The sequence below is a fragment of the Podarcis liolepis genome (assembly GCF_965112155.1).
Source record: "Podarcis liolepis genome assembly, chromosome: 14".
Taxonomy (NCBI): domain Eukaryota; kingdom Metazoa; phylum Chordata; class Lepidosauria; order Squamata; family Lacertidae; genus Podarcis; species Podarcis liolepis.
In genome coordinates this window covers 37,730,780-37,748,926 of record NC_139569.1, presented here as the reverse complement: position 1 = coordinate 37,748,926, position 18,147 = coordinate 37,730,780, and the positions used below count along the sequence as shown (strand labels likewise).

The 18,147-nt window shown below is 45.2% G+C and overlaps 2 protein-coding genes across 6 annotated transcripts in view; both read right to left on the bottom strand.

Annotated features, from left to right (window-relative positions):
• LOC310693371 (cell surface hyaluronidase CEMIP2-like) overlaps window positions 1-18,147 on the bottom strand; it is a 99,697-nt gene that overhangs the window by 13,711 nt on the left and 67,839 nt on the right. For 2 of the 3 annotated variants that reach the window (XM_083475293.1, XM_083475294.1), the window contains 4 exons: window positions 9,081-9,263; window positions 5,813-6,035; window positions 1,185-1,286; window positions 62-222 (listed from right to left, as the gene is read on the bottom strand). In XM_083475293.1, coding sequence (XP_083331419.1) covers window positions 62-222; window positions 1,185-1,286; window positions 5,813-6,035; window positions 9,081-9,263 — 669 coding nt within the window. The remainder of the gene's footprint in view (window positions 1-61; window positions 223-1,184; window positions 1,287-5,812; window positions 6,036-9,080; window positions 9,264-18,147) is intronic. The other variant, XR_014519134.1, reaches the window with a different exon arrangement.
• CEMIP (cell migration inducing hyaluronidase 1) overlaps window positions 1-18,147 on the bottom strand; it is a 174,425-nt gene that overhangs the window by 109,532 nt on the left and 46,746 nt on the right. The gene's annotated exons all lie outside the window — the stretch shown is intronic.

Below are 18,147 nucleotides of genomic sequence, written 5' to 3'. Positions count from 1 at the left end.
AGGTCATTTCCCTCCTGCCAACCCCCACCCCCATGCAGCAAACTCTTGCCCCATCACCCACCTCTCGTTTATAGCTGTTTCAACATAATTGGTTATGGTGCTGGCAGCCTTTGAAGCGGTGGCTGCATCAACATGCTGCCGGCTCACAACTGCGCCCGAGCATGCGTCTAGAACCAGGAAAAGTATCCCCTGGCCATGGAACAAGAAAAGGTCGTCGTTGACCTGCAACACAGAAAAGGGAAGAGTTAGCTGCAGGCAGTCTGTATGCAAATATCAAAGGGTCCTATGTGGCAGTTTCCAGTCTACAGTTGGAACTTAACTAAACTAAGCTCTTGTCAAATGCAAGGAACAGTCTGGGAAATTTGTGTGTTGCAATGGTACCTCGGTTTAAGAACAGTCCGATTTAAGAACGATTCGGTTTACAAACTCCGCAAAACTGGAAATAGTGTCCCGGTTTGAGAGCTTTACCTCGGTCTAAGAACGGAATCCGAATGGTGGAAGGGCACCAGTGGTGGGAGGTCTCATTAGGGAAAGAGCACCTTGGTTTAAGAACAGACTTCTGGAACGGATTAAGTTCGTAAACCGAGGTACCACTGTATTTCACTTTATCCCACCCTTTTCGCAAAGGGATGAGGGCATCCTAGAACAAGGACTGAGAACCCCTCCAGAAGTCGCTGGACTGCAACTCCCATCATCCCCAACCACTGGTGATGGGGGCGTGCGCGCTGAGTCCATCATCATTTGCAAGGCCACAGGTGGCCCATCTCTGGTGCACATCAGACCCCACCCATTTATCCTTCCAGCCATCTTGGTGAGGGTGGGGTTATATCATCCAAAGCTAGTTTGAAGTCCATATTGTGATATCGGTTTCATAATTTTTGACCTGGCAATGTATCGCGAAGCGTGTGTGCGATGCAAAAATTACAACAGAATAAAAAAAAATCCTTCCAGTAGCACCTTAGAGACCAACTAAGTTTGTTATTGGTATGAGCTTTTGTGTGCATGCACACTTCTTCAGATACACTTCTTTGTATCTGAAGAAGTGTGTATGCACACGAAAGCTAGGCAGAGAGATAACAACTGCTCACTTCTCCCAGGCCTGAATATGACCCTCTAAACGACTATAACCCTCTGCCTCTCACTGTAATGCATTTGGTAAAGCTGCCGTAACTATTTGCACATACCTTAATAAAAGCCGCCTTTGAGTAGTTCTCCAGGTTTGCTCTTCTGACAGACTGGATTTGGATCCGAAGGTATCTAACTGAAGGTGTACTAGTAACAGCAACCTGCAATTATAAAAGAAGAATTGCCACCTCAGATTAAACACACAACATTCATTGCCTTGGGATGTTACAATGTGAAACCCTGCAGGTTCCCAGATGTTGTCAGGCAAGGACCCCCATCAACCCCCCGACCATTGGGCTACGCTGGTTGGGGTTGGCAGGAGTCATCAGCAAAGACTGAGATAAATCAAGACCGCTGAAAGCTACCTTGAGCCTGAGAGACAGACAAATTTCAGGGAGAGTAACTCCCTCAATGGCCAACAGCTGGAAACAAATTGTTTTATTTTTGAATGAAAGTACTTATGTGCTGTTCCTCTTGTAAAATATCAAGGCGGTGTGCGGTAATATAAAAACCATTTAAAGCAGTGGAGAACTGTGAATGGCTACTTTAGAAAAGGCTGAACACAGGCCTAGCTGCAAAAATAAAATAAAATACTTCCAAGTGTGCACATGACTTGACCCAAAGAATTCTCCCTCACAGAGCTACAATGCCCATCACCCTTAAGCTACAGCTCTCAGAATTCTTGGGAGCGGGATAGGGTGTTCTTTAAATGTGATTTAAGTGTGGTTTACATGCATGGTGTGTACTCAGCTCAAGATACAGCCCTTGGAGGTCAACCTGCAGCAAAATGGCACACTGTGGAGGACAGTCATACCTCGGGTTACAGACACTTCAAATTGCGTTTTTTCGGGTTACGGACCCGCTGAAACCCGGAAGAACCAGAACAGGTTACTTCCAGGTTTCACTGGTCGCACATGTGCAGAAGCGCTAAATCATGCATTGCGCATGTGCAGAAGCGCCAAATTGCAATCTGCGCATGCGCAAACGCACCGCTGCTGGTTGTGAATGTGCATCCTGCACGGATCACGTTCGCAACCTTAGCATCCACCATATTCCTGTTCAGGGGTCCAGACAATCATGGACTTTCCCAAGATACTCCATCCTATTCTCTCCCCCTTGTTTTGTATCTGCTGCGCCCCCCTCAACCGTCAATGCTCAGTCCTCTTTACCCCTATTTGAGGGTTCTCCCTCCTCACCATTTTTATCTTTTTGTGCTTCTGCAAATCCTTTGGGGCTCCCCCGAAGCCTGTGGATACCTCCCCCTCCTGTATGCCATTTTGGCTACAAGAGGATTCGCGCCGAGAGAAAATGCATTTGCTATTAGTTCATGGGATGGAATGCCTGTGGTCAGGGTGACGACCTCATTCACAGTTGCTGGGAGACTTCAAGAGAAAACAGCTCGGTTCAAAAGGTTGGCAGACCACATGCAACAGCCTGCAGGGGTGTGTGTATAACAGAACTGCCCCACCCACCCCCAAAATGCTTGCAACCAAGCAAAAGATCACATAGAGGCGCTGGTTTTATGAACTGGTTGCCTCTGCACAATAGTTATACCACACATATGACAGTATCTGCATTTCTACTCTGTCACATGTGTAGGAACCAAGTTTACAGACTCCTGTACAGACTGGAAAATTTGTCAGCAAGCTCTAGGGACTCATTCCAGGATATGCACGGGATCCACAGTGTGTCGGGGGCAGGCCAATACGGGCATTGGTTGTGGCTCCCTCATGCAACTCCCCCTCCACCAATATCTGCATAGGAGGCACAACACTAGGCCTTTCAAATGACCCAACGTAGCAATTATATTCCTAAAAATGAAGTCAGAGGATACATCCTTCTGCAGATGGTTTAAGGGTAGCAATTTTGTGCAACTGCAATTTGGGACACTCATGGCAGCCGCAGAGCACACTGTTTCCCTGTAGGGCAGGGGTGGGCGCCGTTTTTCTCTCACGGGCGGCATTCCGTCAGGGGTCGAATGCCAACCACAGACAGGGCTGAGCCCAGTAGTGGGTGAGCCCACCTTCTCTCTCTCTGGCTGCATACAAAACTATACCATTAGAGCACACTGGAAGCACATTCTCTCCCTCAAAGAATTCTGGGTACTGTTATTTGCCCCACAGAGAGGGGTTACAATTCCCAGCCAGTGGGAATGCTCCGGAACCAGGGGCTTCATGCTCCGGAACCAGGGGTCAGAGAGCAGGTGAGGGCGGGTCTGGCGCGCATCCTGGGGGCATGGTGCGCCGCCTGCAGGGGTGTGGCACCCAGTGCGGGTGGGGGGCAGCAGTGACGGCACCCCACAGGGGTTGTGCTGCCGGGGGCGGCACACTCCCCCCGCACTCCTCTTCCTCCGCCAGTGTTCCCAGCAACCCTTAAACTACAGTGCCCAGAATTCTTTGAGGAAAGGATGTTCTTTCAAGGCACAGTGTGTACACAGACAAAGCCTGCTGTTTCTTTTTCTGCCTCAAGCCCCTTTTCACCCCACCCAGAGGTCTGAACTGATCACTTGCAGAGAGCTTTTTGAAATCAGGCCGAGGGTCACGGGGTACACAAAGGAGACCACTGGATCAACACCCCACCACACCATGTCTCTAGCTAATAGGGCTTACGGAAAAGGCCTCAGCACAAGACGAGGAAGGGGAAAACCCAAGGATCAGTTTGACTCTGGATAATCTTCAGTCTGCCATGGCAATGGAAGATCCTGCCTTTCAAGCAACGAACTCTGAGATGCGGGACGGGGGAGAAAATGACAAAAGCAGAAAGGCTAAGAAATATCTCTGATGATTGTAGCAAGCTAAGGATCAGTACAAGAATGATATTCTGTAATTACCACCTTGGGCTGTTTTCACAAGTGTAAGGTGCAGGGAGGAGAGAACAATCTTTTAACAATTTGTCAACTCGGAGTGATAACTGTAAATACAATTACTTGCAGGATTGCCTGACCCCCCTTATGTGCTCACTTGACTTCTTTGATATGTGGAGCTGGCACTCTTACAAGTGCCATATATTACTTGTCCTGCACTTGTAAGAAATTAATTTTTTTTAAAGGGTGGCAGCATCTACACTTTGGAACCCCCTTCCTATTGACACCGGGAAGACATCTTCATTAAGCATGTTCAAAACCTGCTTAAAATAATTTTGTTCAGGCAAGCCTATCCACATAGATGTTGAAGTGATTTAATCTTCTTTTTTTACAGTTAATTTTTATTATTGTAAAATGTTTTTAACTGACAGTTCCAGTTATTTCTTGTAAATTTAGTTCAATAAATAAAAGGTTCTAGGAATAACAGGAGCTTGCTCGGATTAGCATGAGGAGATTAGCTGTACTGCATTATTGAATCAGAAGAACTGTTAATTGCCTGGGACTCAAGTTTCCAAAGGAATTTTAATTACATTTGCTAAGAGCTTGCAAGCAAGGTATTTTCCACAGATTATATATTTAGGATGCATTTGCAATTCTTCTGTATAAAATACAATTCTCATGGGCTGTTGTCTGGCTACAACAAAGGGAAATTACCCATGTACAATAGAGAAAGGAAAGTATAGTTTGCACAACTATTCTATAAATTATTTAAAAAAACACCTTTCAGTAATATTCAGGATGAAATTACAGGGATTGGAGCCCAGGAGAGTGGCATCGGACAACATATCCCTGCACTTCGCAGTTGGGGTACTGCTAAGGGTGACACATGCCCCAAAAGTGTCCTTGGTACGTACTAGATGCCAGGCTTTTAGTGCTGCACCTCCAACCCTCTGGAATCAGTTACCAACTAAAATTAGACAAGCACCTCGTATTTTGACATTTAGGCTGCTATTGAAGACGTTTGCTTAAGAAGGCTGCTACTGGAGGTTGACCCAGTCATTTTATGAAAAAACAAACAAAAGTTCAACAATTGTAGAAATGGTTTTATGGCTTTTTCTTTACTGATTCAGTCCTCTTTTGCATCTTATCTTATTTTACTTCAAACCGCTTCAGTAGCCTTTGGTTACTGTCTGCTCAGTTCAAGTGCTGCTAAGTGTCAAAGAAAAACTTACTCTCTCCTCCCTTTTACTGGTTTTGCATCTTGAACCAGGATTTGGGATTGTTCATCCCTTACTATGGAAGACTGTTCTCTAAAGTAGGACACAGGGTCCTCTATACTGTGATACCTCTGGTTGCGAACGGGATCCATTCCAGAGGCCCGTTCGCAACATGAAAAGAGCACAACCCGCAGCGGCATGTCTGCACACGCGTGGGTTGCGATTCGCCACTTCTATGCATGCACGTGACATCATTTTGTGCTTCTGTGCATGCGTGAGCGACGAAACAAAGAAGCGGCAAATCGCAACCCGTGCGTGTGCAGACATGCCGCTGCGGGTTGCACTCTTCATGTTGCGAACGGGCTTCCGGAACGGATCCCGTTCGCAACCGGAGGTACCACTGTATAGGAGACCCTGTGTCCTACAGAAGCGGCGAAACCTTTCCGGTATTTCCGGGTTGCCGCAGGACGTAACCTGAAGTAACATGAGGTATGACTGTACTAGACTGCTATCCTGAGGCCCCAGCTTAAGAACCAGGCATTTTGGTCAGAATGGGCCTCAATGTGAGGGAGGGACAATGGGAGCAAGGGACCTCTCCCCAAGAGTTCCCATAGAACACCTATCCTTGTCCCAATTCACCCAATGAAAGAAGAACTCTATACTGTACCCAAGGAGCCCCGCATTGACTGCAAGGCACAGCCTGGTGCTGAATTCTTGCGGGCTGTGAAGCTTTCCTTCCGATGTCTTTTTCCAAAAAGGGATTAGGAGCACAACTCCAGGGACGTTCTGCAGGCATCGAGGCTGTTATCTTAAGGCGTTCGCAGCCGCGTTGAGAGCAGTAGCTGTGGCCCTTCCGAATTTCATGTGCTTGAAGTTGGACAAAGAGATACCTATTAATATGAAGAGCATGACAAATTGAGCCACAGTTGCTAGTCAAGTTCACACATCACACTAAGCCATAGTTTAAAGCAAAGCTACGGTTTAGTGTGAATGAGCAGCAGTGTGCTGTTGCATGCAACTCAGAGAGTTCCTGCAGCACTCCTCCTCCACTCCTGTGGCTGACTCAGTGTAGACAAAACAAACCTGAATCTGGTTTGCTGCATCATCTTAAACCTGGGCTTTACCCTTAGTGAGCTCATGGTAGAAGCAAAATTAAAACCCAGAGACTTTCCAGTTTGAAACTCCTTCTCTTAGCGATACATAGGAGGAAGCTTCCTTCCCTACAGACCAGCCTAGGGATTAAGATCAGCAGTAAGTTCAGGTTGGAGGGCAGAGTACACAGTAGTTTATGCCAGGGCCTTCTCAGTGATGGCTCCAAAAATGTGGCACTCCCTCCTCATAGAGAGACACCTGGCACCACCTCTTTTCAGCTCCTGCTGGCTGCTGAAGACCCTTAAAAATCGAAGAATTGATTTCAGTGCCCTTGCCGTAAAGTGTTGTATGGGCGACTGATTTGGGGATTATGGTTGGGGTTTGTGTTTTGTTTTCATGTGCTATAACCTGCCATGAGACCTTTTGGTGAAGGATGAGTAAGATAATGATAATTTAATATTATTTTAAAAAACATCACTTATTGATTTAAAGCAATTAATAGTGTTATCGATTATTATCGTGTATTAAGATGAAAATATAAAAAAGTGAGAGGAAGATTCACTCTCAACATAAGCTCAAAAAAAAAAAAAAATCTCACCTGGTTCTGTTAACCAAAAAAAAAAAAAAAAAAGAAACCAGCCGTAATTTGCTGCTACTTAGTAAACTTGCTGAACCCTGGGATTCCATTCAGATCACAGCCAAAATAAATAAAAATAATAATCATATCCATGTGCTGAGCTCTTAAGGACAACAGATGACACGTCCTCATAAATAACTGCAAGTAGTAAAATCCACACGCTGGTAAACAACAAGTTTACATAATTTGGGATAACGCGACATACAGTTCTACAAGGAAGGACTAGGCAAAAACAAGCCTTTCCCAATTCTCATTGTGAAAGGCGCAGGTACAAGAGAGTCCTTTCTGATCTGGGACATGCAATGCACTCCAAGCCTTGATGGGTCAATGGTGTTGTGTCTAAACATAGAACTCAAGGTTCTATTTTTAACTCGGCATTCATAAATCGAACGCAGCCTCTGTGGTCAGAGTGAAGCAATGCAGATGCAGAAAATACATTTTTGAACACGGTGTACATTTGCCCTTTAAAAAAAAACCCCAAACCCTACTTCAGCAGATGATTCTATTGTCTCCCCTCCAGTCACAGTGGGCTTAAAAATAAAAATATAACTACAAGCATGTGGTTTACACTGTGGACCAAACATATGTAGCTGTTACTATTATTAGTAAGCTTCTTTATTATTGATACCAGAGAAGCACCAAAAGTTCATAGCTGAGCTTGGGGACACATAAATAAACACATGTGCAGCACATAGGCCATGATAGCACTGGGGCCGTACGGAAAGCACAGTAACTCTGTGGTACATCACATGCTATGCTTACATAGCATCTCCAGATAGGCATGGAAGAAATCCCTGTTTGGCAGCCTATGTGTGGACAATATTGAGGCAGGCAGACCAATGGTCTGAGTTGGCATAAGCCACCTTAGTGTGTCCTATGCTAAAGTAAAGGTACCCCTGCCTGTACGGGCCAGTCGTGTCCGACTCTAGGGTTGTGCACCCATCTCACTTAAGAGGCCGGGGGCCAGCACTGTCTGGAGACACTTCCGGGTCACGTGGCCAGCATGATGAAGGTGCTCTGACGAGCCAGCACCAGCGCAGCGCACGAAAACGCCGTTTACCTTCCCGCTATAAAGCGGTACCTATTTATCTACTTGCACTTAGGGGTGCTTTCGAACTGCTAGGTGGGCAGGAGCTGGGACCGAATGACGGGAGCTCACCCCACCGCGGGGATTCGAACCGCTAACCATGCGATCGGCAAGTCCTAGGCACTGAGGTTTTACCCACAGCACCACCCGCGTCCCGGGATGTCCTATGCTAGCCCAGAGCTAATACAGGCTTATTAGCAGAATAACTAGGGGTCAGCAACCTTTTTCAGCAGGGGGCCGGTCCACTGTCCCCCAGACCTTGTGGGGGCTGGACTATATTTTGAAAGAAAGAAAGAAAGAAAGAAAGAAAGAAAGAAAGAAAGAAAGAAAGAAAGAAAGAAGGAAAGAAGGAAAGAATTCCTATGCCCCACAAATAACCCAGAGATGCATTTTAAATAAAAGGACACATTCTACTCATGTAAAAACACGCTGATTCCTGGACCATCCACGGGCCAGATTTAGAAGGTGGTTGGGCCGGATCCGGCCCCCGTGCCTTAGTTTGCCTACCCATGTACTAATTCTTATTGCATGCACCATCACTAAGACAGTTAAAATATATATGAAAAACACGATCTTCTATTACACTTTAGCAGGGACAAGAATGAGCTCCCAGCCTACACAAAATAGGAGCATGCATGGCTTTTAATGTATTGAGTCTGTCGATTGCTTTGGGCTTTCAGTGCATAGAAGGGATTTCTCTGCTACCAACAGATTCTCCACCAATGCAAATGGAGAAGACCACCCATGCGGGAGTTCCTGACACACAGGCCCCTGAAAGTGATGCGGGGCAATAGGGCACACAAGTTTGCCTGTGAACCATGGCCCATTGGTCTTAGAGATTGACCTGATACATCTGTGCTCTTTAGGGAAGGGCGATGGCTCAGGGGTGGAACTTGTGCTGTGTATGCAAAAGGTTCCCTGGCAACTCCAGGTAGGACTGGCAGAGCTATCTGAAACCATGGAGAGGACCAACAGGCTGACTCAGTATAAGGCAGCTTATGTTCTTTTCTTTATGTTTTCTCAGATGACAGGGATTAGGTGCATGCAATACAGGTCTTTGCAACTCACTGGCAGCACTAACGGCAAAGGAAAAGGTGCCAGGTAGACAGGATCACTCACCCTGATGTGTTGTCGAAATAAAAGAGCCGTTCATCGGTCCCATTCAACACACTATGGTGGGATGAGGCTGCCTGGTAGCGAATTACGCTGTGCGCTCTCCCCGTCTGCCGCTGGTAAATGTCCCCCACAACAGCGAAGGCTGTTCCCTTTGGGTAACACAAAGCAACATGGAGCCAGTGTCCCCTGGTGGCAAAAGAAAAGAAGGTTAAACATGTGCACCAGAGAAAATGTTTCTCATCTTTCAAAAAACTGGCTTCAAGCTGAGAGATCTATCTTCAAGGGGGGTTGGGGTGGACCATGAATGTGCCTTGCAATCCCCAACCCAGCCCTTTCTCTCGCACGCCATGAAAGATTCACATCTGCTGCTGGTTATTATTACTGGACTGGCAGAACATCCAGGGAAGCTGAAAGGAAAAGGCTCCTTTGGTTCTTCAGGCGCCTGGATTAGGCCTCAGACAGTTGCCTCAGGACTGCTTTGCAATGACTGGCGTCTCATAAATTGTGACGAGCAAATAGATTTGTTATGAGAACTCAGCGTCTGGGAGCATCAGGGAAGAGGCCTTAGCTCAGGGGTAGATCATCTGCTTTGAATGCAGGTAGACCTGGGAGAGAAGCCTGTCTTGAAACCCTGAAGAAATGCTGTGCATCAGGGTAGACAATACTGAGCTGCAGTCTGACGCAGTAGAAGGCAGCTTCCTATGTTCCTAAGCCTCCAATAGATACCATATTTTTCGCTCTATAAGACGCACCAGACCACAAGACGCACCTAGTTTTTGGAGGAGGAAAACAAGAAAAAAAATATTCTGAATCTCAGAAGCCAGAATAGCAAGAGGGATCGCTGCGCAGTGAAAGCAGCAATCTCTCTTGCTGTTCTGGCTTCTGGGATAGCTGCGCAGCCTGCATTCGCTCCATAAGACGCACACACATTTCCCCTTACTTTTTAGGAGGGAAAAAGTGAGTCTTATAGAGCAAAAAATACGGTATTTCCTCCACCTACCATGAAAGAAGGTGGCAGGTGGGAGGGTCCCCCATGTTGTTAACAATAATGTGGTGAATTCAGTTTAGTGGGCCTGTGAAACTTCCAATCAACTATTAGACAGGTATCCTCCTTGCTGAAGTTCAGGTACATGGCTAATTTCTTGTACAAGCAGGCATTTTTTTCCTGGGGCTTTTTTTATGCACACGGACATCGTTTTGGAGAATTCACCAGGCGTGGTGTCATCCATAAAATATTGTGCCATAAGCCTTTTTGCTCTTGTTAGGACCATCTGAAAGCTCTGTGGTTTAAGTAAAAGGCACATGATTTGGATAAAAGCTCACAAAACACTGGAACAAAATGTACGATGGTGAATTTGTCATGGCACTCTTCACGGTTAGCGTTCAAATAGGCCTCAGTTCAATTCACCACGAAGCCACAAGTGGTTTCAAACGTCGCCTTCCTCGTTCATATATAAACTCCTGTCTCCCAAAATGGCAGCCATCTTTCTGATGACAGCCATACAAGGAGAGACAGAGAAGATCAACCTTGAGGCCCTACACTCCTGTTCATCCTCTCTGTATTAGTTTCAGCATCACCATGGCTACACGGGCAAGCAAGGTGTAAACCCTATATTAGGCCAGGGCCAACAACCAAGCTATTAAAGGAAACAGCTCAGAGAAAACTCAAAACAGTGAAACCTTCCCAACAAATGTCTTCCTGGAATTCATGCAACCTGAAGAAGTCTTGCCAGAAAGAACATGTTATGGCCTGGTCACAATATTTTTTTAAAAAAAACACAAACCAAGATCACTTGGGTAGTTTCTTGACCCATATTCCATTTTCAAAAACTGTGACTCACTGATGCTATGTATGCATTCTGGTTTACAGAGACAGAGAGGGAAATGTCACATTGTTGTTTTGCCTTAATGATACATTATTCTCCCAAAATTTGTATGTTTCACCAATTGTCTCTTTGGAGAATCTGTATTTTTCAGTATATGGTCCTATTCTGGTATTCCTATTTCGACTTTCGGGGAAATGTTTTTAAAATGTTGTGAGTGGCTGGGTTTAGACCGACAGCTTGCTGTAATGATGGCCCTGAATTGCAGATGTATGTGTGTGTACATCCCTGCTCACATTTAGGCAATCCAATAAGGCTCACATGTGCATTGCAATATATAAATGCTTATTCAAGTGCCCCTTAGTAGGGGACACTACCATCCCCTCGACTTAGTGTCCCTATTCTGGGGCATTATTGGAAAACAAAATGGCCACCCAGCATGGAAAGTCCAGGGCAAGTGTCTTACATCTGCCTTGCTGAAGTGAGGCTTAAGGTTTTTGTTATTTATTCAATTTATTAGTTGCTTGCTACATGAAGGCTTCAAATACATCATACGTTTAAAATCACATTCCCCAAAAAATAATACTGGGAACTGTAGTTTGTTAAGGGCACTGGGAAATGTAGCTCTGTGTAGGGTAAACTCCAGTTCTGATTGTTAATAATAATAATAATAATAATAATAATAATAAGTGGGGAAGGGGGTGCTTTAAATGTATGGTGTGTACACAGTCAAGAGTCTCTAAATGACTTACAAAATGTGGGACTTTTTTAAGCATAACATAAAATTGGTGGGAATTGTTGTTATCAGTGGCAGAATAAGAACACAGGAAAAGCCTGTTTGATCAGGCCAACAGCCCATCCAGCCCAGCCTTCTGTTTTCACAATGGCCACCCAGATGCTTGTGGAAAATAATAATAAACCCTTTATTGTCACTACACCACCTGTGTGCAGTGAAATTAAATGAGTCCCGCCCCCCCCCCATACACTCAGTCTTGTTCGCACTCTGTGTGCTTGTCGGAAGTCAATTGCACCACTATTTTTTCCCATTCAGCAGCCCAACAGCCCATGGATAAAAACTGTTCTTTAATCTGTTGGTGCAGCTAACTATATTTCTGTTTCTCCTGCCCAAAGGTAGGAGATTAAAGAGGTGCTGGCCAGGGTGTGAGTCGTCCCTAAGAATTTTCCTCACTCTCCTGAGGCAGCAGTCTCCCACAATGTCATCTAGCGAACTCTGGGGACAGCCCATGATATCATGTGCTGTATTCACCACCCTCTGAAGGGACTTCCTGTCCGTGGCTGTCAAACCAGCGTACCACACTGTAATACAGTATGAAAGGAAACTTTCCATTGTGGCCCGGTAGAAGGAGATCATCATTATTTGTTTGACATTCTTCTTTCGCAAGACCCTGAGGAAATGGAGTCTCTGTTGGGCCTTCCTAACCACCTGGGTTGTATTGATTTTCCAAGTGAGGTCTTCACTAAGGTAAACTCCCAGGAATTTAAAGGAAGAGACTCTCTCCACACAGCCCCCCCCCCCCCGATATACAACCGGGCTAGTTCCCCTCTCTTCCTCCGAAAGTCCAACACCATCTTCTTTGTCTTGCTGATATTTAGGTGCAAGTTGTTCTCTAGGCACCATGTGGAGACCTTTTGAACCTCCTCCCTATACACTGATTCATCTCCATCTGTAATTAGACCCATTATGATGGTATCATCTGCAAACTTAATAATTGCAGTGGATGGATCAGATGAAAAACTGAAAGCAAGACCCAAGCATAATTGCGCTGTCCCCGCCTGCGATTTCCAGCAGCTAGCATTCAGAAGCATTACTGGCCCTGACCATGGAGGCGAGATACAGTGCAGGAACCATCAGATCACTGGGGAAAAAATACACCAGACAGGCACAGAATCAGCACACAGCATCTGTGGGCAACTGTTGTGGTGCCAGCATTGTCCAGCCTGGAGGCCTGCTGTATTAGATCACCGCTTCTCCACTTTTAATTATCCACAATGCTCCCAATGTACATAGCACTGCTTCAAGGCACCGTGGAACATTTAAACAGTTTCAAGTTGCCTAGCACCTGCTGCAATATTGCTGCCGTCCACCAACCCTGCCCAACTACATTCAGAGCTACCAGGAGCAGGGAGTGCTTTGCTGAGGGCTTCCTGAAACCTACAGCTGGCCTTGTCACCATCTCTGTCTCTGCGTACTAGATGAAATATTGCTGCATCTAATGGAAAATATGCTCTCTTTTGCAAGCCTCCCTTGTATTAATTTTTGTTAAAAACAACAACACCACAGCAAGAAAAGCAGCAAATCTTAGTAAGAGGCTGCCGGAATTCAAATAAACAAAGGGAGGGGGGCATGATTTGCTCAACATGTAGCACAAAGTCGTCTTACCTCTACCCTATACTTTCTTTGCCAAAATATCCATTATTCTGGAGTCATTCTCTGTGCATATTTGGGCTTCTTCTTCCTTTTTTTGTGTGTACACCACCACTTACTATTTCTAAAATTGGTCATGAAAAACAGTCTCTTGAAAGCAAACTGGATTTTCAAACTCACTCCCCCCTCTTCTGTCCCCATCAAAATCAAACCCCCTGCCCCCGGTCAGTTGACTCACTTTGGCCAAACAGCTTGTAATAATTGCAATGGGAACTGTGTCCACAGATTCTTCACTCAGCTGTTGTTATACCCCACTCTTCCACGTTCTGTACAGATTCTATTTTTATTTAACACTTCTCCTTCGGATGGCAACATCCAAAATGTTGTAATGCTGCAAAGCTACTGCCAAATTCCCTGAACTTGAGAACGTTACGGTAGTCCTAGCTTCAGGAACTCAGTGAGCTTAAGATAACGCAACTTAGGGAAAAAATCCTTTCTTATAACAACAAGGGAATGGAATGGAATGGAGTCATTCTCCAAAAGAAAGAAAAGAACAGAGCAGTTGCGTCTGCAAATTTCTCCATTTGCAGTAAATTCACAACCGAAATGGCTTTTTTTTAAATGAGCAAATACCTAGAGGGCACTGTTTGATGTAAGCTGCAATGGACAACAGAAGGTCTATGAATCTGATTTTGGTTTCCAAAGCCTAGAACAACTTGTCCTTAATTCTTTCTCCCTTGTAAAATATGATAGATCTGTTGACCTACTACGCAGGATGATGGGAAACCCAGGAATCAAACAAATCACGAAGGCCTGACTGGCGCTTCCCCTGCTGCTAATGCAACCTAAATTCATGTTTTGTACTCTTTGTGTTTCCAAACTCATATTCGTCTGCCTCTATTTGTTAAACAGAGGTGGCCAGTAATTCAGGACTGGGAGTTGTTAGGAGACCCCTAGTCGCAGAGTTACAATTTGCAGAGTGGTTTAACAATCCATCCCTCTTCTCAAGGAACTCGGGAATTGCAGCGCTATGCAGGGGGAAAGGGATGTTCTAACAAGTCTCAGCACCCCTAGCAAAGTTGTGTGATACTGCTTTAAATGTATAGTGCAGATGGAGCCTAACTTGGTCCATTAATTTCAAGGCATCTGCTCTGAACAAACTGTAATTGGGAGGCAACCCTCAGGCAGTAGACTGCATGAGGCATCCACAACACTTCCAAAGGAAAACTTGATGATGATGATGATGATGATGATGATACTGGGAACTGGGCAGAAAATTGCCAACAATTAAGAGGATTTATCCAGGAGTATGTGACAAGATCATGGCCACTGATCCCATCACCTCCTGGCAAATAGAAGGGGAAGAAATGGAGGCAGTGAGAGATTTTACTTTCTTGGGCTCCATGATCACTGGAGATGGTGACAGCAGCCATGAAATTAAAAGACGCCTGTTTCTTGGGAGAAAAGCAATGACAAACCTAGACAGCCTCTTAAAAAGCAGAGACATCACCTTGCCAACAAAGGTCCGTATAGTTAAAGCTATGGTTTTCCCAGTAGAGCTGGACCATAAAGAAGGCTGATCGCTGAAGAATTGATGCTTTTGAATTATGGTGCTGGAGGAGACTCTTGAGAGTCCCATGGACTGCAAGAAGATCAAACCTATCCATTCTGAAGGAAATCAGCCCTGAGTGCTCACTGGAAGGACAGATCCTGAAGCTGAGACTCCAATAGTTTGGCCACCTCATGAGAAGAGAAGACTCCCTGGAAAAGACCCTGATGTTGGGAAAGATGGAGGGCACAAGGAGAAGGGGACGACAGAGGATGAGATGGTTGGATAGTGTTCTAGAAGCTACCAGCCTGAGTATGACCCAGCTGGGAGAGGCAGTGGAAGACAGGAGTGCCTGGCATGCTCTGGTCCATGGGGTCATGAAGAGTCGGACACAACTAAACGACTAAACAACAACAACAACAACAAATGTGACAAGATTGCCGGGGTTTTTCCCCCTACTCGCTTCATTCCTACACCTTTAAACAACAGTCTGACTAATAGAAGGCTTTTCCCATCACATTTCCATGGCCGGAAAAGCCTTACTACCAAGACGTCTGCCTGAATGGCAGCTGTTAAAGGCACATGAGCAAGGCCAGAAGTTTTTAAAGAAAGCTGGCAAACCACGTTAGTAGTCAAAAGACAGATTGTCTGTTTAAGTTGATGGTACGTCCACTGAAATGAAACTAAACTTAAGTAGAAATCAAGCAAAGATAAGGAAATACATCTGTTTACTGTCTGTTCTAGCAATATGGTTCAGTTCACTTGACCATCAGGGTTTTATTTTCTTTGGCTTTTTATTATCAGAAATATATTTGCTTCTCTGCCTTCCATTCCAAATATTTGCCTTTGAAGAAGCAAGGCTGAATATTAACCACTGCAAAGTTACTAAATAGCACAGCAACATGAAACATCTCCAAAAGTGGTGTTAAACTTTAAAAAAATTCCAGTGACAAGAATTTCAACTCTACAGCTTCTGTCCCGCCATCACTGCCATCCAACAATCCAAACAGTGTGCTTCAGATATTATATATATATAGAGAGAGAGAGAGAGAGAGAGAGCTCTGTTTACATCCTCCTGGTAATGATTGACAAGTTAGACCTAGTGGCTGTTTGTGGTGTCTCTTTTTAATTGCAGTGTTGACATTTGCGGGGTTTGGCATGCCTGAGTGAAACACACACACACCTGGTGTAATGCTAAAAAACCCCCCAAAAAACTGTATTTGGAAGGAAGCACAAAAAGGTTGCAATAGTCAAGAGCAGTGATGCTCAAGGATTTCATCATGGCATTTTAAAGCAAAGCAACCCAACCCAACTTCCCAAAGCAACTCATGAATTGGAACGCAGGTGTCCTTGAGTCCTTGCTTCAAAAACCGTGCCAAACATGCATAGGAAAAATATATGCATATTTCAGGATAAAAATCAAATGCAAACAAAAATGTGCATTTTGTGAGAGGGAGATATGTTTAAGGTAAAGGTAAAGGGACCCCTGACCATTAGGTCCAGTTGTGACCGACTCTGGGGTTGCGGCGCTCATCTCGCTTTATTGGCTGAGGGAGCCAGCGTACAGCTTCCAGGTCATGTGGCCAGCATGACTAAGCCGCTTCTGGCGAACCAGAGCAGCGCACGGAAACGCAGTTTACCTTCCCGCCGGAGTGGTACCTATTTATCTACTTGCACTTTGATGTGCTTTCGAACTGCTAGGTTGGCAGGATCAGGGACCGAGCAAGGGAGCTCACCCTATCGCGGGGATTCGAACCGCCAACCTTCTGATTGGCAAGTCCTAGGCTCAGTGGTTTAGACCACAGCACCACCTGCATCCCTGAAGAGATGTTTAAAATCATGCAAATCTCTATCTGGTGAGGGTTTTTTTAATGGCGAGTTGATACAAAAATGGGATGGAATGGATTGAATACATGTAAAATCAACATGCACCAGAAATAGACTGGTCCATCTGCATCCCTAAGAAGGAGACAGACCCAACCATAGGTTCCTCAGAGGTTTGCTGACAGCAGTATGAGAACCAAGAATTGCTTATGGTATGATGCTTGGGTAAGTCCCCCATACTATGGACTTCTAAAGATTTCATACCAGTTGAACTTGGATTTCTTTCCCTGAAAGAGGAAGGATCCTCTCTAGAGAGAATCCTGGGAAAGATCAGGTCCGGATTTTTGGCAGGAGCTCACACTGCATTCCGTTTAACAAAGGGTGCATAGAATTTTCAGGTGGGGAATGTTCTAAGGGATTGGGAATGGCTGTCATGCCAATCTAATGAATTTACACAGAGAAAATAGGTACAGAGTTGCCTAATGGTTTTGTGGTGGCGGCTTTTCAGATGGAATTGGGCTAATTGTTTACTCACTTCAAAATTTGGTAACCTGGTCTTGCTGAATTTGAGGACCCTCCAGATCATCCTATCTGGACAACTACTTCAAAGTCCAGCCAATGACAATAGGAAGAAGAGAAACCAGGGTACCTCTCACAAGCACAGGACACTTGCTCCACAACATCTCTCATACTTTCTTTCTTTTTTTGTCCACCTCTAGCCAATATAGAAATCGTTGCTGCTGTTCACATCTGCTGTCAAGAATACTGCTGCCCAGAGTACCACAATACAGTGGTACCTCGGGTTACAGACGCTTCAGGTTACAGACTCCGCTAACCCAGAAATAGTGCTTCAGGTTAAGAACTTTGCTTCAGGATTGGAACAGAAATCGTGCTCTGGTGGTGCGACAGCAGCGGGAGGCCCCATTAGTTAAAGCGGTACTTCAGGTTAAGAACAGTTTCAGGTTAAGAATGGACCTCCACCAGAACGAATTAAGTTCTTAACCCGAGGTACCGCTGTATATTATTTTGAGGCAGTAAGAGAGATCAGCAGCTGATGTGCCCTTTCCAAAACTGACCTCTATCCCCACTCCAATGGGGAAACTACCAGAAGTGAAAGGGGAAGGATTCACTTTGAGATATCAATTAAATGTGAGAATCAGCCCTAAGGGTCTATTTTGTATAGGCAATTACAGATGCAATAGGCACATGTTGACGATACAACAGACTGTAACCCCGAAGACCTAGTTTTTAACCAAGATTGACAAAGTTGTAGCTCAGCAATGCTTTGCAAGCAGAAGGTTCCAGGTCCAATCCCTGACTTCTCCAGTTAGGAAGAGGAGAGACCCAGGTCAAGAACCCTTGAGAGCTGCAGCCGGTCAGTGAAGACCAGAGATGAGGTAACTTTCACATCCACAGAGGACTGTCTTTCTTCATGGGCAACCTTCCAAATGGGCAGAGCAAAGAACATGACTCATTGTTCTGTAGGCT